We start from the raw sequence: 27,407 nt of genomic DNA on the forward strand, positions 1-27,407 counted from the left end.
CAGTTCAAACTCCAGAGACAGCCCTGGTAGGTTGTGGACTGTCTGCCCTGCCTTTCACTCAAGACATAATAATGTCGACAAGAAATAATTATTTTTTCTTTTCCTCCCCATCTCCATGCCTGTACCACCCCACAAACCCCAGGAGCCCTCTTACTCTTATTTCAGATACTTTTTTCCTTATGCCTGCAAAGTGAGAACTCCCACTCATATAGCTCCATGTGCTCTCCTGCAGGGCATACAATGTCATCATCCTTCTCCATTTATCTGTGTGATAATTAGTTCAATGTCTCCTTCCCCCAGGAGACCCTGATCTCCTGGAGGGCAGAGACCACTCTTGGTTTTTCTCACTGTTCCATCCCTAATGCCTGACAGTGTTAAACACACAGCAGGTGCTTACTAAGTATTTGGTGAATAAAAGTCCCCATAGATTAGGGATAGACCCAAAGGCTGCAGGAGCCAGAGCTCTTGCCTTCTGTTAGAGGTCATCAAAAGGATGTGACCACCAGTTGACCAGCAAGCTGATCCCGGGCAACTGGGGGCTCCTCCCCATTCCCGCCCCTGCCCCCATTCCCACAGCGAGAGACGTTTCTAGAAGCAGCCTTAAGAGCATTGTGGTGTTGAAACCACCTGGACTGGGTACATGGCTGAACCTAGTTAAGGCCTCTGCAGACACTTTTAAGATTCTGGCGGGTAGTGAACAGATCCACTCGTCTTGAGGCGCCCAAGACAAGCCTCCAAAGTTCCCTCGTTAATCCTGCCACCTACCCATGTGGAGTGGCCTGCTTCTCTACGGTTTCTCCTGACTCTCAGTGTACCGTCCAGTTTGGGAACCCACACCTTGACCCGAATGCCTCGTTCCAAAGAGAGAAAGGGCGACCATGGCCTGAGTCCACGGTCACTGGGCCTGAGGAGGCACTCCGACAACAGCTCTGGCCATGAGGGCGGTCAGGATCCCACCTGCCCAGTCCCAGAGGGGTGGCGCTGACGCGCAGAGGGCTAAGATAAGGCCGCAGAGGCAGTCCCTGACAAAAAGACCCTCATAAAGGTGAAGGAACAGCGAGAACCGTTACCTGGCCCTTAGCCTCACGGGACGCTCCCAAGGAGGGCTCGCTACTCAACGCAGCCCAATTCTGGCGCCAAACCCAGACTCCGCCCCGCCGATGCCGTGGCCCCGCCCCCTATCCCACGCACCCCCTCGGACACGCCTCTGGCCCCGCCCCCTGACCGGCCTCAAGCCCCGCCTCCTCTGGGAACCGCCCCGCTTCCGTCTCGTATCCCGGGCAACGCCGCGGCCCCGCCCAGCCATGGCGCGCGAGGAGAACGTGGATTCAGCGCGCCTGCTGCGGAGTTTCGAGCGCCGCTTCCTGGCGACGCGCGGGCTGCGTTCCTTTCCCTGGCAGGTGTGTGGTGGGGCGCGCGAAGGTCGGGCTGGGGCGGCTGGGGACGGTCGAGGCCTTGGCTACCAAATCCGCCCCCTCCGCCACGCGACGGCCTCAACTCCCTTGGTGCCGCGGCAGGACCTGAGGTCCTCGTCCGCCGGGTGCGCCAAGGACCGCGAGGACTGGCAGTGGGGAGCAGGAGATGTACCTGCGCGTCCTTGGGAGGCCCACCCTGCACCCCGCCATCAGCTCCCTCTTCTGGCCCCTTACCTCCCTGAACTGCCTTGAGTCCTGCGAATTGAAGGAATGCAGGGTTTCCTCCCAAATCTCTTTTCACTCTAGTTTTTAGGACAGTTCACGATAATTTTATGACTTTGTTTTTTAGTCGTTCATTATCCTGGCCATTGAGTAACAGCTGCCATTGCCTATGTAAACAGTCAACGTCCTCAGGACAGCAGAAGACCACGTTGCAATGAGCGCAGTGACCAGGTCACACACGCACACACCTGGGTTTTCTCATCTGTGTCATCAGCTTTGGACAAAATTGTCTCAGAGTCAGCTTGAGGCTCTTAAACCTCTGATAGAAGAGATAGGGAGGTACAAAGCTGACCAGAAAAGGGATGAAAGATCTCACCTCCCCTGCCCTGGGAACCTGCCATTATCGCAAAGAGTGGCAGTAGCTTCCTTCTGCCAAGGCAGGAGCCCTAATGACACTGCCTCCTTTATAATTCGTGTGCAGTAAGGTCACTGGAATGACTCATATTGGGTATGTATTCCTCCTCCAGTCTGCCCCATCTTAAGGGGTGGTGGTTAGTCATTTGTATTTCATTAACGTAAACCATTTAGCATTCTAAGAGCTCATTTCTGGTCAGAAAGGAATATGTACATTTTTAACCCCAAATTTAAACCTTCTCAACAGCCTCGATCGGTCCCAATTCAATACTGACTAGAATTGTTCACATGAAATGAGTGCTTACTCTGGACCAGGCTCATGTTAATGTGTACTTAGGCTGAACCACAACACCCATGTGGTGGGTACTATAACTTCATTGTGTTTGACCACAAAGGTTGTTTGACTAGAAAAGAAGTAAGAGTGCAGCAGTGGCGAGCCCAGACCTGGGGGACAGCCTGCTTGCTTGGAATCCTGGCCCAATCTTATACAAGATGTGTGACCTTGGGCAAGTGGCTGCACCTCTCTGTGCCTTAGTTTTCTTGGTAGTAAAACGGGATATAATGATGCTTACCTCATAGAGCTGTTGTTAGGAGTACATGAATATGAAGCACCTGAGGCAGTGCCTGTCTCACAGTAAGTGAATGTAAGTATTAGCTAGTATTTTTATTCCATCACCAGATATTTGCTGAATGCTTTCCATGAGCAAGGCATCAGGATCAGCAGTATACAGTTGAGGCCCTGCTCAGATGGGAAAGCCAGAGAATAAACAAGTATATAAATAAGCGAGAAAACACCAGGGATGACAGTGGCTATAAAGTCAGGGAAGGCCTCCTGAAAGAGGGGACATTTGAGCCAGAACCTGAATAATAAAGCAGCCAGCCATGGGACGTCTTTGGAGAAAGGCTCTGCCACTGAGATCAAGCTGCTGCAAGGAAGCCAGTGTGGCTGGAGTGGAATAAGCAGAGATGAGACGGGGGAGGTGGCAGATGAGGATAGAGAGGCTAAGGCCAGGCCAGTAGTCCTTTTAAGGCATGACAGGTTGCTCTGGAGAAATGGAGTTATTTGCCCCATGTCACAGCACAGCAATCTACCTGTGTCTGGAGCCTGAGCTCAATGCCAAGCTGGAGTCCCCTTTAGGAGAACAATATAGCGGACCTGGGAGCTGCACATTCTATATGTCCATTTTAACTCAGATGTCAAGTCCAAGGCAAACCCATCAGGTCCTGATGTGGCTAACTAATTTCTGGCTGACCAGTTCAGCTACAGAGCTGATCTGTGACCCAGGTGAGGCTAAGCAGCAGGGCTAATGCAAGCCAAGAGTCTGTCTCCTCACATCTTTCTCCAACTCATCCAGGTGTAACCTGGGACTTGTCAAGGTCAGGCTTTTAGCCGCTCGTGGCTTCTGCTTCCAACGCTTCCAATTGGCCCAGGTCCCTGGGGAGAGATCACTTAATGCTTTGCCAACATGTCCTATTGCATGTTTAATGTTCCTATGAAAATGCCCTTGAGATTTTTCTCTCTTCCCCTCTGTCTCTGAATAGAGCCTAGAAGAGAAATTAAGAGACTCGGGTTCTGAGCTGCTGCTGGATATTTTGCAGAAGGTAAGAATCACAGAATCACTGGGGCACATCACCAGCCTCCCTACCTGCCCTTGAGGACATGACAAGCACAGTGGGTGCAGTTGTATCCTTTAAAAAAAAAAAAGACTCTGCATTTGAGGGGTAGCACCTGAGAGAGCTCTGGCTCTTTTATTTTCTTAGATGAAGATATCAGAATATACAAAGAACTGCTTGAGAGGAGGGAATTGGGGATATTTTTTAAACTGTCCACAGAGAAAACAGAGTTGACAGCTGTGGGAACATCTAGCATTTACTAGCTGTTCAGAGGCTTTCTTCTTTACATTTAAGGGAAAAATAAGGCAAATCTCACCCACTCGTGTCTCTTTTCTAGATATAGATGGGCCCCTGCTTTTGAGGGGTGGGTTTTTTATTCTAAGGGAAAAATAAGGCAAATCTCACCCACTCGTGTCTCTTTTCTAGATATAGATGGGCCCCTGCTTTTGAGGGGTGGGTTTTTTATTCTAAGGGAAAAATAAGGCAAATCTCACCCACTCGTGTCTCTTTTCTAGATATAGATGGGCCCCTGCTTTTGAGGGGTGGGTTTTTTATTCTAAGGTGCATATGGGTGAGAGTATATGTGCAACCACCACTCTGTCTGGGGTCGTGTGGGTATTTTGTTACCTTGGGTAAAATCGAGTCTCTCCAGCCAAAAGCCCCATGACACAGCCCCTGCTCTCATGTATTCTGTCTCCCTGCCTTCCTTCCCCAAATGCCAGGCTGTGGCCACCTTGGAGCCTAAACAAGCCGTCCCCTCTGCCTGGATCATGCTCCCCTGCTTTCTGCTTCTGTAGATTTCCACTGAAGTATTGCCCCTGAGAGTCCCTTTCCTCCCCCACCATGTTCCAGGCAGAGCCCTCGTCTTCTTCTGTCCTGGCCATCACAGCATTCATCTCGGTCTGGCTCTCACCCATCTCCTTAGCCTGGGATGTGAGTCCAGGATGACAGGTGCCAAATCTGCCTTGTTCCCACCATTTGGACTCCTTCCTCTTCCATGGAGCCAGAAAACCCCACACTTGTCCTCACTGCAACCTCTAGTTCATGCTGGCTTCCCAGGAAAGTGGTGTGTCTTAGTCCATTCCAGCTGCTGTAACAGAATACTATAGACTGAGTGGCTTATAAACAACAGGAACTTATTTCTCACAGTTCTGGAGGCTGGGAAGTCCAGGATCAAGGTGCCAGCTGATTCAGTGTCTGGTGAGGGTTCACTTCCTGGTTCATAGAGGGCCATCTTCTCACTGTGTCCTCATATGGTGGATCGGGCAAAGGAGCTCTATAAGGTCTCTCTTATAAGGGAGCTAATCCCATACATGGGGGCTCCACCCTCATGACCTAATCACCTCCCAAAGGCCCCACCTCCAATACCATCACATAGGGGTTGGATTTAACATATGAATTTGGAAGGGACATAGACATTCATTCAATCTATAGCAGGGTGTTAGCTTGGGTCCATATGCCTCCTGTTCCTGCCCAGAATGGGTGTTAGAAACCCTGCCACAGCCTGTACTACTGTAGTGAATGTTCTTTAGGAAAGGGCTTATTTTTAAGACTGACTCTTTCAGATGCACGACAGTCACCTAGAACCAGAACCCTGTGTCTTTTCATGTCTTTGCTGAAGGAATGAGTTACAGGGGTTTATCCTGTATTCACTTAAAGCTCATGGAAGACTTAAGGCCCAGTCTCTTCAGCAACCCCTGTGTCCTTTGTCACAGACCGTGAAACATCCTCTGTGTGTGAAGCATCCACCATCGGTGAAGTATGCCCGGTGCTTTCTCTCGGAGCTCATCAGAAAGGTCAGTAGTGGGCACTCTCCATCCAGGATCCAGACAGCATCTAGGACTAGGCTGCTCTCCAGCAGTGGGCCCTCTGCCCCTGCTTGCCTGTAGGAGCTCAAATCTATCCCATGCCCTTTCCCTGCTCTGCAAACCCCCATATGGCAGGGGGCTCGCCAGGCAACTGGCTCCCTGCTGGTTCAGCCAGTGAGAGGCAGTGGAGGGAAGGAGGGAAGGAGAGGCCGGGGTATTTCTCCTCTGCTTCCAGGGGTCTGGCAGCGGCCGCATCTCCTGTACGGGTTCTCATTCCTCCCAGAGAGCCCTGAGCTCTGGAAACCTTACCTTCTCTCTGTCCTGCCAGCCACAGCACAGTTTCCTGCTGTTGCCAATCTATGGATTGCCGCACTGTCCCCATTGGAGGTTTAGGTCATGCAGTGCCTTTATAACTGGTTCTCCTACTGTCTTCTCCCCAGTGAATGACCTGGAGTAGCTCTTTTCCTGACTGATACAGGACAGATTTTAAGAATGAGCCCAAATTTGCTGGATTTCACATTAGACTGGAATTCAGAGAGGCGATAGATACTTCAATGGTCAGTGGCAGACACAATGCGGTCAGCCTCTGAGCATAAGAGCCACCCCTCGCCCAGGCTTAGCACACAGAACCTTCCGGGATTCTCTGTTACCGCCCTCCCCAGTTCTCACCAACACGGCGCATCTAGCAGTCACCAGCATGTCTCCCTGGCACTACCAGCAGAAACGCGGCCACATGATGCTGCCCACCCCACCCCCGTGAGGCACACAACAGGAGGATGCCCACTGATGAAGCCACACCCCATGTTGTGGAGTGCCTGTCTTTGTGGCTTTTTCCTGGGCCCACCTAAAAGCACCATTTGTTTTCTTAGCCCAGGACACCATGATACAAGGGCAGAGCTCTCTGTCCCTGTCACATGGCAGCTCTCACATAATCCCATTGCTGCTGCTCTCCACTAAACGTCTCTGAGATATCCTAGGGCCCCCACTGAGTGAATTGTTTCTATTTCAGGTGGCATATATTAAGTCAGCCCATCCCAAACCACCCCTCCAAATTTCGTGAAAATTTTCCAGCCATTTTTAGAAGTCAGAGTGAAAGCAAGTAGACAGGGCCTTTGTTTGATTCATGTGGGTCAGTTTAATGCTCTTGCTGAAGCTTTTGCTCCACCCACCCCCCAGCATGAAGCTATCCACGCGGAGCCTTTGGACGAGCTGTACGAGGCATTGGCGGAGGTTCTGACAGCTGAGGAGCCCACCCAGTGCCATCGGAGCTATCTACTGGTAGGAGATGTGCACCCTCCTCCCCACACAGGCCAAACGGCCACCTCTGCACAGCATTAAAACACAGGCTACAGTCAGCCTCTGTGAGTTCAAATCCTGACTCATCAGTTCTGTGGTCTTGAGTGAGATCAGCTAACCTCCTTGAGCCTCAGTTTCCTCATCTGTAAACTTAGCACTTCAACACAGAACAGTACCTATCTTACGAGGTGGCTGGGGGTTAAATTAGGAGATCACAGTAATTGCGCAGCATGGATGGGTGTTATAAGACAGCAATCGCCCCTACTCTACCCTCCACCGTCCTAACCACCTTAAACCAATGTCTCAGCCTTCTGACTGGTCTTCTGGCTTCTTACCCCACAAAAACCAATTCTGTATCCAATAGCCAGAGAGATCTTGGATGTTTGTTTGTCTTTAGTCTTTTGCTATAAAATAGAACATAGATACAGGAAACCACACAAAAAAAATATACAGCTTATTGAATCGTTACAAGTGGCCACCATGGTAGCCGCCACTCCAGTCGAGGGACTGAACTTTGGCAGCCAGTCAACTAGGCCCCATCTGACCCATCCCAGCCCTCCCTTCCTACAAAAATAACCACCACCTTCCTTTCGGTATGACCACTCAGGTTTTATCATTGCCCTGTCCACCTCTGGACACCCGTGTTTTGTCTTGTCCATTAAGTGATCTGGCTTGAAGTCTTCCTTCGTCCGCAGGTACCCTACCCGCCAGCTCTTTCTTTTCCCAGCAGTGCCTCTCTTGAACAGCCCTAGTGGTTTGGCCTGGACAGATTTCCTCAGGCTGGCTTTTGGTTGAACACACATGGTGCTGTTCAAGTTGTTCCTCCATCCTGTTTCCCAAAAATTGATGTCTGGATTCAGAAGCCCACTCAGATTCATATCTGTTTGATCCCTTTGGTGACAACACAATATGGCGTTCTAGGAGGCACATCACATCTATTGTTCACCCTCTTAATTGGGTCCCCATCCCCCGGCCGCACACCAGTGCTGGTCCATGGTCTATTAGGAACCGGGGCACACAGCAGGAGGTGAGCAGTGGGCAGACTAGTAAAGCTTCATCTGTATTTGCAGCCGCTCCCCAGCACTAGCATCACCGCCTCAGCTCCACCTCAGATCATCAGGCATTGGGCTCTCATAGGAGCACCAGTCCCTTTTTGGTGCCAAAAAGGTTGGGGACTGCTGCTTTTAATGATAGTGGTTATGGATGCCCAGAGCTAGGACTCATTAACTCATTGATTTAAAAGGGTGATTTTTCGATTCCATTATTTTGTTTCCATTCATTAACTGGAGAAATTTTATAAGGAGGTGTTGCCCTTCATCCACTGTTTAGTTACCCACTGGTACAACTCATAGAGGAAAAAGAAGATGCAGGCTTGATCTTTCCTTTTCAACTTAGTGAACTGGTTTCTTACCATCCCTGGAAAAGGTACATTTCATTACAAATTGTGTCCTTAATGAAGCTCAAAGTATGCTATTTTTCTTTCCTTGAGTCTCTTAAATATGTTTCTCCATTTTCTTCGGCATAAAGCATTGCTGTGGAAAAGCCTGATGATAATCTAATTTCCTTCCCCATTTATGCCACATATCCTTTTAGATGGCCAAAAGATTTTTTTCTTACAAGTCCAGTAATTTTACTAGCAAATGTCTTGAAGTTGATTGTTCTGGGCTAGTGATCTCAGGTACAGTGTGTACTCCTTCAATATTTATTTCAAATCTTTTTTTTCAGGAATCCTTCCTGAATTATATAATTTTTACTATTTATTCTTTGATTCCTTTTTCCATAACAAAGTACCTAAAAATGAGTGGCTTAAACAAAAGAAAATTATTATATCACAGCTCTGGAAGCTGTAAATCCCAAACCAGAGTGTTTATTAGGGTTGGTTCCTTCTGAGGGCTGTGCAGGAAGGACCTGTTCCAGGCCTCTCTCCCTGAGTCTTTTCACATCACCTTCCCTCTGTCATGTCTCTGTGTCCTAATGTCATCCTCTTAAAAGGACATGGTCCTACTGGATTAGGGCCCACTGTAATGCCCTCATTTTAACTTGATTCTCTTTGCAAAGACCCCATCTCCAAATAAGGTCACATTCAGAAGTGCTAGAGATTAGAACTTCAGTGTATGAATGGGGGCCCTGGGTGGACAGAGTTCAGCCCATAGCTATCTCTTCCTTAATTTCTTTCTGATTTTTAAAAAAATCACTCTTTTTCACCTCCTGCTTCTCTCGAGTTTACTTTTTGTTTTGTTTTCATTTTCATGTTCCTTCGAGTGGTCTTTATTTCTGAAATGATGTTTTCTGTTGTCATCACACATTTCTGAGTATTTCTAGTTGCCATGCAGCCCTCACCCGGGGTCCCCCATATGTGCCAAGACTGGGGTAGGCAAGTTCCCAACTAGGTATTGCTGCTGTTCTTGGCTGGCCCCTACATTTCCAGTGAATGCCTATTGGCTCTGGATTCTTCTGTCCTCCGTGTGTCACGTGCCACATAGCTTCCCTCTTCTCTCTCCAGTTTTGTTGTGAATGTCCATGTCTCACTCTCTGTCTGTTCTTGTGCGGGGATTCAGGAAGACTCAAAACTGCACTGCACCCATCTTCCCCAAATCCCTCAGAAGGACCCTCCAGATTTAAGAGGCAGATCGGATCATGTCCCTCACTTGCTCGGAACCCACCAGTGGCTTCCCTGTGTACTCAGACTCAAGTCCTAATTCCTTAAGTGGCCCTCGTTGCCCCACATGCCCTGCCCCTGCCTTCCTCCACAGTCTGGTTCCTCCCACCCACCAATGTTCCAGCTCCCTGATCATCATCTTCCCTGAACTTACCAACCACAGTGCTGACTTTTGCACCAGCTCTGCTGGAATTCTCTGCCCCCAGAACCTCACATGCCTCACTTCTCCTTTTCACCCAGGTCTCAGGTCACATGTCACTTCCTCAAAGAGGCTTTCCCTGACCAATTTATCTGAAACAGATCTGCGCCCTCCCCCCGGCCCCAGTCTTCCACTATCATGTCCTTTTTATCCGTGGCACTGAATAACTGTGTGAAATAATTTGTTTATTTATTATGGTTTGTATTACCTGCTAGCATGTAAGTTCCATAAGAACAGGAATAAGTTATCTGGTCACAGGTAAATCCCTAGCACCCGTAGTAGATGCCCAGGAAAAAACGTATAGATGAATGAATGAACAAATGAATGCTCACAAACTCCAGAAACCTGAACCCCCTACAGGAGTTTCAGGAACTCAGAGACAGCCAGGAAACCCCCCTAGGTGATTGCATGTTGTGGGTGCCATTCTCAGCGGCCCAGGTTGAAGAACATGTTTCAAGACTGCATGTTCCTTGGAGCACATGCCTCCACCTGCATTGGGAGTGACAGGAAACTCCAAAGGCCACAGAATTCCCTAGCTCCAAATACTGAATTCATAAAGATTCTCCACAGTAAGATTTTTCACGTATAGCTCATGATAACAGAATTGTGACTTTTTTTCGTTAATGATTATAGATTCACAGAAAGCTGCAAAAATAGTACAGAGAGGTCCCATGTACCCTTTCTCCAGTTTCCCCCAGTGGGGACACCTGGCACTCATGCAGCTTCACAGCCAGGACACCAGCATTGGCACAACCCTGCGCCCTCCATTCCGGAGTCCTAAATCCTAGAGGGAGTCCCTGTCAGTAACCCGGGGTTGTTCATCACAGATGTGCTGTATTGCCCGGTGCGTAATTCTTCATCACTTATCACACATGGATATCCGCACAGGCACCACCACAGTCAAGTTACAGAGCCGTTCCATCACTACAAATACCTCCCTCAAGCCACCCCTTTATATTCATACCCATCCCCCTCCCCACCAGCCTGACCCCCAGCAACCACTGGTCTGTTCTGTGTCCACAGTTCTGTCATTTTGAGAATGTTAGATAAATGGAATCACACAGTAGGTGACCTTCTGAGATTGGCTTTTTTCACTCAGCGTAATGCCCTTGCAGTCCATCCAGGCTGGTGTGCGTGTTAGTAGTTTGTTCTTTTTCATTGCTGTGTGGTATTCTGTGACATGGACTTATCAGTTTGTTTAACCATCCACTTGTATTTTTTTTTCTTTTTAATGCCAGCTCCTTGCCTTCTGGTGGCTGGATTAATTCTCTCTCCCTGTCACCTCCAGCCTTCTGGAGACTCGGTCACGCTCTCTGAAAGCACAGCCATTGTTTCCCACGGCACCACCGGCCTGGTCACATGGAATGCTGCACTGTACCTCGCAGAATGGGCCATAGAGAACCCAGCAGTCTTCACTCACAGGTGACCTTGGGGCACAGGAAAGGGCACCAAGGCGGGTTTGCCCTGGCAGAGTTACGGACACACATCCCCTTCTCCCACCCAGGACTGTCTTAGAACTCGGCAGTGGAGCTGGCTTCACAGGCCTGGCCATTTGCAAGATGTGCCGTCCCAGAGCATACGTCTTCAGTGACTGTCACAGCCGTGTCCTCAAGCAGCTCCAAGGGAACATCCTTCTCAACAGCCTCTCATTGGAGCCAGACGCCACCACCCCTGTGCAGCACCAAGGACACGATACCCACAATTCAGAGAACCCCAGGGTGACAGTGGCCCTGCTGGACTGGGACACTGTGACAGCCCCTGAGCTCGCTGCCTTCCAGCCAGACATTGTCATCGCAGCAGGTACCACCTAGCCCGGGCCAGTGGAGTGAGCGGCTTCACTGAGAGTGGCTCTACTCAGCTCTCAGCTCAGGGATGGGGACAGTGGACACCGTTGGGGGCAGAGGCAGGTAATGATGAGACTTCTGGAAGGGTCATTCTGGGCCTCCAGGGCAACATCAAAAAGTGAGTGCCCTAAAGCCATAGTCCTTCTGTTAGAGAAAATGGCCATATGCACACTCCCGTTGTAATGGCTCCATCAGATAAGTGAACTGGCTCCTCCCAGCAAGGCCTGGGATGAACAGAACAGGCCCCAGGGTGCCAAGCCAGCCTGACCTGTTAACCAGGCCACAGGCAGTAGATAGACTTTTATGTCTCTCTCCAGCAGCCTGAGGCGGGCCGCTCAGTTGTCGTCTAGAACCGAAATGAATGGCTAGGGGCTATGAATAGCTAGAGCAGCCCATCTTCACACTGTGGGCGGGGGCAGAAATGGCCATGGCAGCCTTGTCTTTTCAGGGCTGCAAGGAATAGCATGATTTTCCCAATACCGTGTCTGATCCTCTGTGTGTCATGGGCACCCACGGGCTTAGGGTCCAACCATAGTGGTGTTGGAATCAGGAAACAATCTCTATGTGCCCCCACCTCTGTCACCATTGGCTTGCCTCCACTCTGTGTCATCACCATGTGTCTACATGTCCCTGAGGAGAAGGGCTCCTGCATGTCTCTGTCTTAGGTGCATGCCCTGGTATGTTTCAGAGACAAGCCTCTGGCAGATAAGCCCATCACATACTAGTGCACGGACAGGGTCCTTGAGAGAAGGGGCATTTGCCTCAACCACCAACAGGCCCCTTGTCCTCTGCCAAGCTTACCCTGTCCGCTGTCTGGTAATAGTGCTATGCCTCTGACCCTGGGCCACAGCCCTGACGTCCATGGGCCCACAGTGGCTGAAATGCAGAGCCTGAGCAGCATGCCCCCAGGTGGTGGCCACACCACAGAGAAAAGAGCAGCAGGCTGCTGGGAACAGGAAGTCTGAAGCAGAGTCAAAGTTTGCTTTAAGTGTCTTCTAAACAGGCCATAGGCAAAGAATTGATTTTTTTTAAAGGAACAGCAGTGATATTTTCCAGTTATTTCAGTGTCTTTCAGCCGCTTTTTTTTTCCTCTCCTAAGGGTTTTTTTTACCTGCGTAATTTTCTTTCCATCTAGTAGAAGTGCTGCTTTCCAGGCCCTCACCCTGCTGCCAAGGTCGGCACAACCCTGCGCCCTCCATTCCGGAGTCCTAAATCCTAGAGGGAGTCCCTGTCAGTAAACTGGGGTTTCTCATCACAGATGTGCTGTATTGCCCAGAAACTATCCTCTCCCTGGTCGGGCTCCTGCAGAGGCTCTCTGCTTGCCAGAAGGACCAGCGGGCTCCTGACGCCTATGTTGCCTTCACCATCCGCAACCCGGAGACGTGCCAGATGTTCACCACCGAGCTGGGTGAGCCCGGGGCCCCGGAATGGGCTGCTGTCTCTGAGAGGCTTCCCAGACCTTCAGGGCCACATGGGACTGCAGTGAGGCAGAAATCAGGGAAGTAAGGGAATGAGGCCCTGAAGACAAACCAGGAAGCCCCAGACCACATGACACTGTGGGGCTGACAACCCCCACCCTGGAGGGCAGAGAGAAGGCAGGGACTAGGGAGTGGGTTCTGGGGCAGCTCACAGTATGAAACCAGCGGCCCTACCATCCGTTTGTAGCAGGTTTCGAGAGCCTTGGGACCTTAGTTTCCTTGTCTGTAAAGTGGAAGGGACGGTAGATGCCAGTGGTGTCAGGGTAGATGAGAGATTCTGGCCACACGGCAGTTGGGCACAAGCTTTGGAGGCAGATCCTACCACCCATCCAGGTGGAGCTGAGCTGTCACTGCTTCCTGGTCATCTGTACAGTGGAAACTGTACACTTGGGAGGTGGACAGGACTTGGCACGCAGGGAGCACTTGGGAAAACGGTAGCCACTATTAACTGGATTACGTACCCAGTAAATGGAAGAACAAGGGGTAACTTTAGAATAGGGAGGGGTCTGCCATTCACAGCCCTGAATTGGCACTGCTGCAGGCCAGGCACTGTCTTTAGAACCTCTAGCAGCTGGGAGAGGTGGGCTGTCATCCTCCATCTCACCCATGAAAATACTAGGGTGCAGGGAGGCTAAGTGGCTACCCAAGCTAAGGACAGGAGCCAGGCAGCTGGCTCATACTGTCCACCCAACCCCCACTGCACAACCACCACCCTGCAATCCCCATCACATGCCAGGCCCGACCAAGGCTTCCAATGCGAAGCCTGGCAGCTGTACAGGACCCCATGTTTGCCCCAAACTGCCCCCCACCCACCGTGCCTTCCCAAGCAAAGCCCCACCTGCAGCAGCCTCTACTCACAGACAACCCCATAGCCCACCCGCATGTGCCGGGTCTCATTGGAGTGCTATGCAGCCTCATAAGAGTGAAGTCCTTCAGATACTTATGGGAAAAATATCTACGGTATATTCTGTGAAGAAAGTGCCAAACAGCATATATAGATAGTATAAGCACATTTTTATTTAAAAAAATAACCATCTTCATGTTATTCATATGGGGGGAAATCTGGAATATACACTAGTTAGGTTATACTTGGACAGCAGAATTATAGACACTTCTATACTTCTGTCACATATCATTTTTATAATTGTTAGCTTTTTCATTCATCAAAAATCTGTGATGACAAAAAGATCCTCGCCAACAGCTCTTCAGACATCTGCACTCATGAAAAAGGCAGGAGCCCTTTCAGATGTGTGTCCAGCCTTTGTGGGGAGGTCCAGGCTGAGCAGTCACGCACAGCAGGTTCAAATCTTGGCTCTTCCCAAGCTAAACTCAGTGACAGGGTGGAGGACAGGTACAGAGAGCAACAGGGAACCCAGACAGGCTGTGACCTACCAGGGATGGGCATGGCCGGGTGGGCAGAGGTGGCAAATGTGGCTGTCGTTCCTGATCCCACTTCTGGAGGCTGATTCTAGGTGTGTGGATGGGGCCTGGAAATTTGTGGTTTGTACCCCTACACCCCACCTCCAAGTTTGTCCCATATTGATGGGATAACATCCTGTCCCCAAACTCCGCCATCCTGAGATACATATGCTCTGTTTCCAGGCCACGTTGGGATCCCATGGGAAGCCGTGCCTCGCCACGACCAGAAACTGTTTCCTTATGAAGAGCACTCAGAGACAGTGATTCTGAAACTAACACTGTAGGTTCATACACGTCTTTGAAGATCACCATGAAAATCAAATCCCTGTCCCAGAAGGAATTTTTATGTGGGAAAGCTGATAAAACTTTCATTGGACTTGAATGTTTGAAGGATGTTAAATTCCAAGTCAGGAACCACAGACTGTTCTAACAAAATAAAAAACTGTTCAAGTGCGTGGGTGCCCCTTTCTGTCAACAGTTCTGGTTCTTAAGCAAATCACCGTAAGTCAGAAATGAAAATTTTGGCTCAGATAAGCATTTCATTTGTGCAAATGAAAACATATTATGTTTTCTCTCCATCCTGGACAAACATCCTTCACAAAGCTAAGCCCATAATACGCGTGACACATCTCTGCTCTTACAGTGCAGTGGGCTGCGGTGCCTGTATTTAAGGCAGAGATCAAAATACTAGGAAGTCGAAAGAGCAGATGCTGGGAAAAGCAGTTACCAGTAGACAAAAGCAGGGACAAAGAGATGTTGAAGAGGCCCAGGCAAATAACAGAAAAGTAATAAATTGGGAGGAAGAAAAGACTCAAAGAAGAGGGTTAAAAAGAAGTGATTCAGGGCCTCCAAAGAAGAAACCAGGCTGAACCAGTTTCCTGGGCCACAAACTCTTCATTAAAATAACTTCATTCTGTAGGTTGGCCCTGCTGCTGTCCTTTCAGCTTCTGTCCACTGGGAGGCGCTGCTCTAAAGAGTATCCAGGGACTGGGCAGCAGCTAAAAGAGGCTAGAGGAGGGAAGTGGGCCAGGCTTCTGGGGGGAGGTGAAAAGAGCAGGGAGGGTTTCACAGCATTATGACAGTCTCCTACATGACCTCCAGCATCAAGACATGCTGGGGGTGGGGGGAGTCATGTGTCCATAAGCAAAGGGAGAACCGTCTGCATCCAGCTCTCGTCCCAACGAAGCTGCTCAGACTCCCGGAGGTTCTTCCGGAACTGGTTCAGCTTGCCAGCAGGATCAGGAAACTTTGACAAAAGCATCTAGAATAAAAATGACCAGAACTTCCCTCATTACCACTTCCGCCCACCTCCTTCCCAACAGCTTAGACTCCAGCCCCATCTCCAAACACCAGCTGCCAGGACCTCCCTCAGCGGCCACACTCCCACTACCGATGTCCAGGAGCCTCCAGTGACATCCCTGTGCTGGCTGGCCCAGCTTCTACACTCAGCCTGTTGAATCAGCCTAAATGGCTTTGAGCCCCAACAAGCCCCCTCCCTCACCAGCATACAAGGGCCTTCATGCCCCAGCCATGCTCCATCTCCTACTCCGCCCCTGCCTGACATGGCAGCCAAGCTGCAGTGTTCACCATCTACACACCGTGCCCTGCAGCAGCCCCCAGCCTCTGCCGTGCTATTCCTTCCACCAGGAGCACCCACCCCTCGGCCTCGGCCCAGCACTGTCCCGCCCACGTGCTGGGAACAAGGGTGTTTGTGTTCTTTCCAGTTTTGCTAAACTAAGTCAGGTGTATGCAGGCTACAGTCTGTAGGCCAGACACAGCCCTCCACCTTTCTTTGTAAATAAAGTTTTTTTTGGAACACGGCCACACCTTCATTCACAGATTTTTCTATCTGGGCCTTTTCAGAAAGTTTGCTGCCCATGGTCTCAACTGTCAAAAATGATAATGTATTACTTTTTATAATAAGTACCCTTTGAAGACTCCGGCCCATCTTGCGAGGCTGGTCCAGGAAGCTCCCTTCACTCCTCTCTCTCTCCTTAGATCCAGCCACTCCCTAAGTGGCACCTACAGTCCACCTGTGCATCATCTGTGTGGTGTAACCCCAGACAGCAGAGGGGGGGATGCCCTAATTCCCCTGAGCCCACTGAGGCCCGGCCTCTGGGACCGCTGCTCCCTCCCACTGCTTTACACCCAGACCCAGAAAGCAAGGAGCATGGCAGCATGGCTCGGTGCCAGCCTCCAAAGCCTGCAAGCCCTGGCATGGGGGCAGCCACAGCTACCTGCAGCTGAGCCGCCAGTTCCTCCGAGTCCTCGAAGACCAGGCCGTTTTCCCCATGTTTCACAAGCTCATGTAAGCTGCAGAGAGAATCAAGGAAAGCCTGAGAGCGGCCTGGAGACCAGAACCCCGTGGTGCCCATCCAGAGCCCCACGCCACTGCCCCCCACCCGAAGGCTAAGCCAGGGGTCAGGGACAGTCAGTCAGTCAGTCTGGTTTCAGTGAATCTGTTCTTAGATTTGACATCTGAAAAGAAAAAATATGTGGATAGATACACATCAAAAACCCAAACCAATTCGGGGACAGAGAGGCAGTGAACTAGGATCTGGACTTTTTCTGCTATGTGCTCTTTTTAGTGAGAACATGCTCGGTGGGTTCTGTGTTTTTTCTTAATCACACAGCAGAAAAGGTAAAAGGCAACTCTACTGGAGGTAGGCTTAGCACATTAAGGGTGACTTTTCTAGGTGACAAGGGTTTTGATCCCAACGTGCAGAGCTCAGCTCGCAAGAGGGTCTAACATCCTGGATTCCCCATTCAGAGCAACTGTCTCTAGAACCCATAACACTGCCCTCTCCAATTGCCCATCTTTGCCAGGAAGAGTGGAGACAGAGAACTACACTCATTTAACTGGTCTGAATTCAAGTAAATGAGCTCAAACAAAAGGGACAGAAAGAGAAATAAAACCTTGTAAATTGTGCAGGCAATTCCAGCCGTCATTCTATCCTTTGAGCACAGGCCTAGGGTTGACATTTTAGGACACATATTTTTCATATAACATGAGTTCTAAGTGGAAGCCAACTCCTGCAGTGGGACTCAGCCCGCCCAAAGGACCCCGAGGGCTCCGACTCCTGGGGCCACCTGGCCAAGCTGCCTGATTCCGAGGCAGTGCCAGGGCAGGTCTGGCCATGCTGGTTCCCTTAGCTGCTGATCTGAGAACCTGACCCCTAATTCCGGGAGGATTCCGTTTCCACACCTACCACTGGAAGTTCACGGCGCACGCGGGCAGGCAGCACCCGAACATATCCACCACCTTCATGGGCAGGTCCAGGCCACTGGAGGACTTGTGCAGGGAGACACCCAGGTCTGCTGACCCTGCGGGGTGAGGAGGTCGTCAGAGCACTGGCTGTGGGCCCTGTGACCACACATCCCCTAAGGACTGTGGATCGACACCTCTGGTGAGGAGTGAAACGTGGAAAACGCTCTCAGCTCCACATACAACTGGCTGGAATTGGCCAAGCAGCCTGGCGAGGGGCAGGGACACAGCAGGGCTTCCCAACTGTCACTCCTGAACACTTGGCCCCATCTGAAAATTACTTGCCTATCACTGACATTTTTATTTTAACAGACCCCTTTTCTACTTAACCACAAATTATTTTAAAAGAATCCATAGCAATTATCCTTAATGGGTTCAGTTTCTGCTTGGGTTGATGAAAATGTCTTGGATATACAGTGGCGATGACTGCACAATATCGTAAATGTAATTCATGCCACTGAGTCATATGTGCACTTAAAAATGGAAAAAGGGTAAAAATGGCAAACTTTGTTATATATATTTTATCACAATAATTAGAAAAAGAACCCAGAGCAGACCCAACAGAAAACCAGCTGTCACTGTGAAAATAAAGCCAAATAAACAACTTCACATCACTACATACTGGCTGGAAGCGCCTGCCTACCAAAGGCCCCCTGCCCAGGACTGCTAGAAGATGAGGGTTTAGAGACTTATTAGCACCAAGCCAATTCTTCCCTCCCCGGAGTAATGATGACGGGAAGAGACAGAGGGGAGGGCGTTCTCGCTGGGAGAATCAACACCGTTTAACGCATCATCTCTGCACTGCCCTCCCACACTTGGGGCACGGTGGGCGCCAACCCAAGCCCAGGCCCAGCCCTTCTGCATGAACAAAAGAGCAGGACTGAATTGAGGGCATGGAGGCTGAGAGGATAGAACCCTCACAGAATCTCTTGGCAAACAGCTCCCGGGCCCACGAGGCAGGAAGAAAGTGGAACACCAGGAAATGCCTCATCTCCTGGAGTTTGGCCAAGAGCTCCTCTGACAGGTTCTTGGCAGACCGGCTTCTCCCTGTCCCAGGTGGCCCCTAGAGCAGCGCCAAGCAGGGCCCAACCCAGCCTGAGGCCTGTGTGTATATGGCCCTTGAGCTAAAAATGGCTTTTAATTTTTACAGGGTTCTAAAAACAAAGAATATGCAACGGAAGCTGGTAAAATATTTACGATCTGGCCCTTTTCAGAAAAAATCTGGCCCCTGCCCTAAAGTATTCCCTTTTAAACCTCGGTCCCCTCCTGTAGGCCTCTTGCCAGGTGTTCTTACCTAAAAGCAGAGGGTAGTCCTCAGCCTGCAGCCATGGGGTACAGACCTGGATGTGCTGGAAATGCTTCTGGCCGATGAGGCGGCTATAATAGTCCTTCAGAGGCCCTTTGCCTTGCAGAGAAAACTGGAGTCACCTTACTGGGCCCATCTCTGGCTTCATCCCAAGGCTCCAGGCCTCGGAAGCCCCTGCAAAGGTGTCAGCAGGAGGCCCGCACTCGGAGCTCCAAGAGGCCTCCATCCAGCCCCTTCCAGAAACAACCCCCAGGGATGTTCACCCTGACAGCTGAGGCCACGGCAACCTGCACCAAACAGGCTGTGAATGTGGCCAGAATAAACTCTGACCAGGCACCAGAGTGCCAACTAGATACGGCTTCTCACAGACTGTCCCCGTGCTCCGCCAGGCACCTCAGGCAGCACAGCACATGCAGTGGGCTCCTGCCACTCCGGGAGCCCAGGGGCCAGGAGGAAGGACGTGCTCTTGCCGTTGGACCACTTTGGGGGCAATTTTATGTCAGGCAGTGGCCTCTTTTGTTTAAAAAAAAAAAAAAATGCCTAGAAACCACTGCAGAAGTAGAAAGCTCAGTATCTCTGAAGTTGTGCTGAGAGATTCAAATTTCAACTTCATGCCCGGCCATGAGGCCCCTCTGAGCCTCAGTTTTCCCTTCTGTCAAGTGGGTGTAGAAAACCCTATCTCAGAGAGCTGCTGTGAGGATTAAGGAGGCAAGGAACACCATGTGCCTCGCATGGGGAAGGTACACAGGAAAACAGTGCCTTCTGCCCTCTCCACTGCCCCCAAGCTAAATACAGGAACAGGGAGGGTCCCAGGTACCTGTTATCACACAGACCAGAGAGGGAAGGCTTTCTCCATCCAGGATCAGCTGTTCAAACTCTGAGTTTAAGAAAATAAACACATGATAAGCAGGATCAGCTAGTCAAGTGAGGGAGGGGTAAGATCACTGTCCAAGTGGCGGCCTTTCAGATCTAGGGCCTGGTCAAGTCAATGACCCAAATGGGGACTCAGAACCACTACCACCCTCAGGCTGGCCCACCCAGCAGCCCTCAGGGCAGGAACACTCTGCAGAGATGCCACACAAAGCCAGGTGAGCAGCTCAACAGCCCCTAACAAGCCCAGGTCCTGCTCACAGCCACACACCTACTTTCTAATGCTTCCAGCAAGATGGAGAAGTCTTCATCCTCTACAAGAAAAGGAAACTGAGTATCACAGCTGGTATCTAGATGCCTCCCTACCCAGTTCAATGCCCTCCCCTTTCTTATCCGGACCCCAGAGATCCCTGAATACATGTGAGGCACAGGCCTGGCAGGGATGAGAAATGCAGGCTCAGCCCCAAGTGCCCGGGAGGGCCCTGAGACCTGTCCAGCTCGTGCTGCTGACCAACAAGGCCGGCCGCCCACGAAGACGTGTCACCATCCTGCTCCCAGCATCCCACTCCGTGAAGGCAGACCTCTCCGTGGCCAGGTCTGAGGGTTCTGAGCTGAAGGGGCAGAGACAGAGCCTGTGAGATGCCATCTCCAGCCACAGCAAGACCCAGAGGCTCCCAAAGGTCAGAGTGTGGCCACATTCAGAGCCACCAAGCCAACTCTACTACCCTAGGTCTGGGCACAGACATGAACCTTGCTTTATCAATACTTATTTGTTGCCAGATGCTGAGGTCACAACAGCAGATAACACAGACTCAGCCCCTGCCTTCACCAGCTTACTGTTCTTATCATTTCCTTGACTTAAGAGGAGGATGCTGTGACATCCCAACTGGCTCCCAAGTTATTGGAAGGAGCAAACAACTGGGCCTGTTCAAGGGGCCTTTCCTTCGTGAGACACCCCAGAGAGCACAAGGTCCACAGACCCTGCCATGGGGTCAGGCAGGAAGGTAAAGACACCCAAAGCCTAGCACAGGGCAAACATTTCCTTAAATGGCTAGAGAATAAATATTTCAGACTTTGGGGGCCATACCATCTCTGTTGCAAAACTCAGCTCCATTGCTGTAGTATGAAAGCAGCTGTGGACAATACATGAATGAATGAATGGGCTGCGTTCCAGTAAAATCTTATTTATGAATAGGCAGTGGGCCTGCAGCCATAGTTAGCTGGATTTAGTGGATTCCCAGGTCTGCAGGGAGGAGATGGGGGAGAAGCCAGGATGGCAGTGAACACAAGCGAAAGCAGTTGAAGACAGAAGACAGGAGACCTACCTGGTCCTGAACGCAGAGTAGGTGTGGCCCAGCTTCATAAAGAGCCGGTGTTGCAGGTCCAAGGGCATCTCTTTAAAAAAAGATGCTGGCTTGTCATAGACAGTCACAGCTCTGCAATGAGATCATTGGGGGACTCTAGGAGAAGCAGAGAAAGGCTGAAGAAACAGAAAACTCAGGAGGAGCCAGAAAAAAAAAGGGTGATTGGGGGATCCAAGTCTCAGACAATGACAATAAGAAGCTCTGGCGTGAAAAGGGAAAAAAACAGTACAACAAATAAAACACTGCTTTACATCATTTAAAAAAAAAAAAAAGCTTTGAATTACTTGGGGAAGCATAAAGAGAAGTTCTAACATCAAAATTGCCTGGGCTATCAGACTGGCTAGGAAAGAAATTCCAGCCCCCTCCTCCCAAGGCTTCCCAGGAACCATCTCCAGGCCCCCAGGGATTCCTAGATGCCTTGCCAACAGGCACTGCAGCTGGCGCCAACTGCGCTGGGACCTTTCGCCTCTCCAGGGACCTACTTGATGCCCCAGTTCTCTGCCAGGTCTTCCTGCATCGCATTGGTTACACACAGGTGCAGATGGGCCAGGCGCCCAAAAAGCTTCTCGTACCTGAAAAGATACATCCCTGGTCAGCCGGGAGCCCTGGCCAGGCCCCACCGCCACAATCACCAGGGGACTCAACACCTGCCAATATAAAAGAAGCTGCAGAGCTGGGGTCTCCTAAATCGGGTCCCTTGCCAGGCACCTCCCCAGAGTTTGTGCTGAGTTCCATTTGTGCTATTATTTTCTTCACACCTTTCTTTAACTTATATTGCTTCTCAGGTTAAATACAATTATTTTTAAAGAAAACCGAATATTGCTACAGAAGAAAAAAATCCAGTCTCTCTTGCCATAAATAGAAAAAATAAAATAAAGTCCCATTATTAAATTAGCCACACTGAGCTGTTCCCTGCAAAGGCTGTGGGGCTGAGGATGCTCTCAATGCATTACAAAGAGAGTTTAGCAAAAAAAAAGTTAGGAAGGAGTTAATGACAAATTAGCTTCAAACTGAAACTTGGGCCCTGATGACAAGCAAGAACTGAAAGAGAACTGGAAAGGAGGAATGAGAGAGGACTCTAAGTTATTCAGCACTGCTGGTGTATCAAGACCTGCTCCTCACTCAGGGTAGAGAAAGCTCCAGAGTTGGACAGCCCTAGAACCAAACTTATTAGCTGTGTGGCAAGTGGTATACTGGCTTCTCAGCCTCAGAAAAGGAGCGTAATCACAGGACATCCTCACACGGGGACAGTATAGACTGAATAGAACAAAGGGCTCGGCCAGAGCGTGGCATGCAGCAAGTGCTTAATGACTTCTGCTGCTGCCGCCAACACTATTACTGCCATCAAGGAATGACCCATTAGGGGAGAGGCCGAAGCTGCCGATGGCTTGAGGCTGCAAGTCCCCACCAAGACAGATGTTGTATACCCAGGCTCAGAACATGACTGATTTCCTGCTCCAGATCCGACCTGCTCACACAGGCCTTTCTTCCCTCTCCCTGTCTCATCGGCTGCAGCAGACTGTGACCCATATCCCCATCTTCCCGCAGCAGTCCCTGGTCTTTATTTGGGCATCCAGTGTGGGTGCCCCTGGAACCCCACCTCTCGGTGGGCATCAGAAGATGGCAGGTGAGCAGGAGCCAAGCAGAGGGGAGGAGAACAAGGGGAGGAGAGCAAGGGGAGCTCCCAGAACCTGAGAAACACCTCAAAGAGGGAGTGTGGAGACAGGGATGAGAGGGGTCCTGAGGACAACCTTTTCGAGCTCAAAGTCAGACATTTCTCTGGACTTATCAGTTTCATGGGCCAACAAACACCCTCTTTTGCGTAGGCCCATTTCCATCATGTGTAACCAGCGTCAGCCCAATTTCGCAACCTTGCCCTTACCCCACAGAGCACACAGAAAACTGGCTTTACTGAGCCTTCGCACTGGCCCTTCTTCCTACTGCAGTTTGGGGAAGGTGTCTGCAGCCTCCTCCCAGACTCTCACCACTTGGCCAGCAGAACGAGGCAGTGGCTGGGGCCATGCACCAGACCCATAATGGAGTAGCCGTAATTGTGCCAGTCGATGACAAGTTTGCTCCCACAGAGGCAGCCCACAAACCAGCAGACGGCAATGGCAGGCAGGCCCGGGGGGTTCTAGGGAAAAGAGACTTGAATGAACAGGAGGAAACTAGACCATCATCAACAATAAACTGAATGCCATGTATATGACCGATAAGTAGAAGACCCTCTTCCTCACCAAAAAAGGTATAAAAAGTCATAGAAGAAACAAAACTAACCAACCTGAAAAGTCCAGGATCACTGATAATCAAGGAGACAAAAAATAGAACAAGGAGGTGTATTTTTCACCTAATAGAATGGAAACTCTAAAACACTTAACAACAGCTAGTAGTGGTGCAGATGTGGGGGAAGGGTATGTATCCCCTTGGGTAGAGTATAAATTGGCCCAGCCTTACTCTAAGACTATCCAGCAGCACACCACAACATTTTAAAGTGCATGAGTTTTGACCAAGCACTTTCACCCCTATGAACTTATCCCAAAAAAGAGACTAAACCCGTGCAAAATTACATATGTTCACTGATGCTCTTTGCCACACAATCTATAAAATTTTTTAAAATTTTTTTAAATAAAGGAAGAATCTGAGTGTCCATTAAGATAAAACTAAATAAACGTATTAAGGTACGTCACATGCTAGGATACAATGCAGCCAATTAAAACGTGGTTCTGTATGTTAAAAGCAGTGGAGGGAAGAGGATAAGAGCATAACTCCAAGACCAGACTAATTACCTAGTTCAAAATCCTGCCTCCTGCACTTCCTAGCTGTGTGATGATGGGCTACTTACAAAACCTCCCTGGATCTAGGTCTCCCCAACTCTAAAATGTAGGTAGTATAAGAACTTACTTCTTAGAATTGTTGTGAGAAATTAAATGAGTTTAATACATGTAAAACACTTAGATATGTAATAAGTACAATGTAATACTTACCTGTAACAACACAGAAAAATAGACTGGAGGGGTACCATAAAAAGAATGGACATATACATAGGCTCCCATTCATGTTCTTAAAAGTTTATATACACACATAAACTCATATGCAATTCATTTACCAACTTGTGCATATTTAAAAGGCTGGAGAGTAAAAAAGATGGTTAACATTCATTCTTACAGAGGGAAGCAGGGCTGACATATACCTGGAGAAAGATGTAGGCTGCTGGCTCCCTGCACATCAACTTCCACAGTAAGTGCACCGCCTGAAATACAACTTTGATTCCATACTGAAGAATGTGCGGCCCAACTGAAATTCAGAAAACAGTTGTCACTACCAAAGGAGTTCCTGAAGATTCCCCCAACCCCGCAAAACACAGATTCAAGGGAATCTGGAATCGACTGCATCCTACCTGTAAATCTCTGAAGTTCTGTCAAAGGCACAATCCGAATTCTGTTGTTCCGCAAGACCTCATCGTGGGGTTTGGAGTCTGAAAAGAATGTCCCCTTTAATGTACTGGACAGGGCAATCTAATTTAAAGTCAGATGATCCTCCAGCTCAAGCTGAATAGTGGAGAGTGTTTTGGAAAATAAGACTTTTCCAAAACGCTCTCTGTTTCTCAAAAGCCAGAACAGAGAATAAGGCCAATTCTTGTCCAGATTCCACTAGACTGACCACAGAAGGAGGGGACTGAATCTTAGCCATCTTTACTTAACACAATGTCTGGCACATAACAGACCCTCAAATTGATCTAGATTCCCTGGATGGTGGAATTACCCCACCACAGGGAGACCCCTAGGAAGTCCCACTCCACCCCCTCACCCTGGGATAGCTGGCTGTAAACAGGGACCAAAGGCAACCAGTACTATTCCTGCTTGTCCCTGATAGGGAGTTGAGCTACCCTTTATCTAAAGATGTCAACATGGTGGAAGATGGAGGAGCAGACACGCCTGACCCTGTCTGTACACAGAGGGCAAAAGCTGGACATGCTGCGCATATGAAAAACATCTGCCTGCAGAGCTCTGCATTAAGGGTGAGGAATGCAGAGATAAGCTGCCTGTCCACTCAGACACATCCTGACAACAGTAGCCTCAGAGATGTGGTTATTAGCACTGAAGTCACATGCACCTGGGTTCCAGTCCGTCCTTTTACTTACTAGGAGGATTAAATGAGAACTATGCAATTAGTTCATTTAGCTTAGCACTGTCTTGGCATAAGGCAGGCGCTCGATTAAAGTTGGCTGTTCCTAAAGACCCACCCAGCAGAGCCCGGGCAGAAATCTGGCAACAGCTGTCCAGCCCGGAACTGGGCTCGCCCAATCTCGGAGAGCTACCTGAGAGCGGAGGGAGAAAAAGGGAGTCCCTGCCCCCGCCCCTCTAGGGCGATCAAAGTTGCGACTCAAAGGCTGAGAGAGCAGCCTCCCACCCAGCCCCCGGGGCACTCACTGCAGAAGCCCAGGAAGGTCACTGAGAAGCCGTGCTTGGCCAACGACAGCGCGTGGTACTGCATTCGGGGGCTACGGCCCACATCGCCCAGCACCACAACGATCACATGCCGGGCAGTGCGCTCCCGACACCAGCGCTTCCACACACTCATCAGCACCAGCGGCAGAAACAGAGACAGTGCTAGCAGGGCCACGCAGGAGGCAGCCATCTTGGCGGACCTGCTGCAGTCACGTGACCGCGCTCCCGCGGGCCCAGCGCGCTTTGCGCAGCCGCGTATAGAGCCCCCGAGGTGGACCGAGGGAAGGCGGGCGTGGGTTGTGTTTCCCCAAGTGCCGGTCGGCAGATCTAGGACTATTTTATTTAAAAGTTCTAAGGTAACTTCAAAATATTGAGAGACAACCATTTGGATGAATCTCATAAGCATAATGTTAAGAGGCCAGGTGCCAAAGAGTACATACCGGCTGGTTCCATTTATATAAAATCAAAACTAATTTTTGCTGTTACAATCCTGGGGAATGACCTGTCTAGAGGGTCTGAGATTGAGTGAGAAGGACCCTGATGATGGGGGGGTGCGGGGCGGGGCCATGTTCTGTTTCTTGATCTGGGTGCTGGTAACTAATATTTTCCACTTGAAAAAATTCATCCAGCTGCAAACTTACTCATTTTTCAGGATGTGTGTTGTATACTTCAATAAAACATTTAAAATAGAGAAAAGGACAAAGAAGGAAGTAAAAACCATAATGATTTTAAGTATTTATAGTAATGAGGGTACATTTCTCCCTAATCCTCCAATTTCACCTCCCAAAGTAGCCACACTACAGAATTTAGTGTGTGTCCATGTGACAGCCTTTTGACTTTGAAAGATGTCCCCTTGCTGAGAAACACTGTGAGCATGTTGGTGAAGCCACCCCCATTGCCTCCACCTTGGGAGCTGCTCCAGAACCTATAGAGCACCCAGCACAGCCACCACCTGCCCTCAGACTTGCCTCACTCACACATTTGACAAAGAAACAAAACAAGACCTCCCTGGATAAAAGCCTGGACAGGGCAGTGCCCACTGGACAGGGCAGCACTGTGTTGCTGTGGTTCCTCAGTGACCCTAACTCAAGACTTGTCACATTTCTCATTTGAGTCTCACAATAGCCCTGTGACTCCCCTTTTTACAGATAAGGACACTGAAAGTCACACCATTAATGAACATGTAGCAGAGGCAAGGCTTGAAACCTAAGCTGAAGAGGGGACGGAAGAACCAATAAATATGTACAAATGAGAGGGATGGGCAGACTGACACCAACCGTGAGCAGCCTCATTAATCTCCCAGTTCCCAGCTAGGCCCCTGCCTTTAGTTGCATGTGACCTGCCCGCTTGATCCACTCTCTGTAGTAGGATGGGGCTGGGATCTGGAGACCTCAGCCTCGTGGGCTCCTTGATCTCGAGCAAGTCACTCAATTAATTGGCTTTCATGATGTGTAAATTAAGGGAGGGAACTTCATATCTCAGACAGCCCCTCTGGCTCTGATGACCTAAGAGGATAATGGCCAGATGCCACAGTTATGACAGTTATTATTCAGTCATGTGACAGACTGAGAGTAAATGCCTCGCCCTGGAAGACAAAATTCCGGTTGGAAAAGGTATTGGCATTTCTCCAGGGAGAGGAGTAGTTGTATCACCAGCCAGTCCTGCTTGTTCTGCTTGCCCCCTTGACTTACGAAACACATGAAAGTCAGTTCTTCCAAAGGTCCAAAAGGTATTGTTTCCCCTTCCAGGCTGAAACAATGGCAGGATTACCTGATGCTGAAGATGT

The 27,407-nt window shown here is 49.8% G+C and overlaps 2 protein-coding genes across 2 annotated transcripts; one reads left to right on the forward strand and one right to left on the reverse strand.

Moving 5' to 3' along the window:
* The first annotated feature begins 1,290 nt into the window (after nucleotides 1-1,290).
* On the forward strand, nucleotides 1,291-14,821 carry EEF2KMT (eukaryotic elongation factor 2 lysine methyltransferase). Its single transcript, XM_006913846.3, has 8 exons — nucleotides 1,291-1,400; nucleotides 3,594-3,653; nucleotides 5,381-5,461; nucleotides 6,650-6,751; nucleotides 10,916-11,049; nucleotides 11,132-11,427; nucleotides 12,730-12,879; nucleotides 14,552-14,821. Exons 1-8 carry the CDS (start codon nucleotides 1,305-1,307, stop codon nucleotides 14,650-14,652), a joined length of 1,020 nt encoding a protein of 339 aa, XP_006913908.1. The 5' UTR covers nucleotides 1,291-1,304; the 3' UTR covers nucleotides 14,653-14,821.
* Nucleotides 13,943-25,836, reverse strand: ALG1 (ALG1, chitobiosyldiphosphodolichol beta-mannosyltransferase). The gene is made up of 13 exons (XM_006913845.3): nucleotides 25,604-25,836; nucleotides 24,571-24,648; nucleotides 24,364-24,467; nucleotides 23,159-23,307; nucleotides 21,656-21,745; nucleotides 21,135-21,245; nucleotides 20,299-20,420; nucleotides 20,085-20,123; nucleotides 19,757-19,816; nucleotides 18,928-19,038; nucleotides 17,578-17,692; nucleotides 16,606-16,681; nucleotides 13,943-15,629 (listed from the first exon to the last, which is right to left on the reverse strand). Exons 1-13 carry the CDS (start codon nucleotides 25,809-25,811, stop codon nucleotides 15,498-15,500), a joined length of 1,395 nt encoding a protein of 464 aa, XP_006913907.1. The 5' UTR covers nucleotides 25,812-25,836; the 3' UTR covers nucleotides 13,943-15,497.
* Between the last annotated feature and the right edge of the window lie 1,571 nt (nucleotides 25,837-27,407).

This window comes from Pteropus alecto, unplaced genomic scaffold (assembly GCF_000325575.1).
Source record: "Pteropus alecto unplaced genomic scaffold, ASM32557v1 scaffold44, whole genome shotgun sequence".
Classification (NCBI taxonomy): domain Eukaryota; kingdom Metazoa; phylum Chordata; class Mammalia; order Chiroptera; family Pteropodidae; genus Pteropus; species Pteropus alecto.

What these genes read in the sequence shown, in the direction of transcription:
- EEF2KMT (XM_006913846.3), top strand. Translation starts at nt 1,305, where the DNA reads ATGGCGCGCGAGGAGAACGTGGATTCAGCGCGCCTGCTGCGGAGTTTC. An exon ending in GCCATCGGAGCTATCTACTG is followed by an intron (nt 6,752 to 10,915) that starts GTAGGAGATGTG and finishes TGTCACCTCCAG; the next exon opens with CCTTCTGGAGACTCGGTCAC. An exon ending in AGACATTGTCATCGCAGCAG is followed by an intron (nt 11,428 to 12,729) that starts GTACCACCTAGC and finishes TTCTCATCACAG; the next exon opens with ATGTGCTGTATTGCCCAGAA.
- ALG1 (XM_006913845.3), bottom strand. Translation starts at nt 25,811, where the DNA reads ATGGCTGCCTCCTGCGTGGCCCTGCTAGCACTGTCTCTGTTTCTGCCG. An exon ending in TGCGCCGTGAACTTCCAGTG is followed by an intron (nt 16,682 to 17,577) that starts GTAGGTGTGGAA and finishes TTCTCTCTGCAG; the next exon opens with CTTACATGAGCTTGTGAAAC. An exon ending in AACTGGCGGCTCAGCTGCAG is followed by an intron (nt 15,630 to 16,605) that starts GTAGCTGTGGCT and finishes TTTTTATTCTAG; the next exon opens with ATGCTTTTGTCAAAGTTTCC.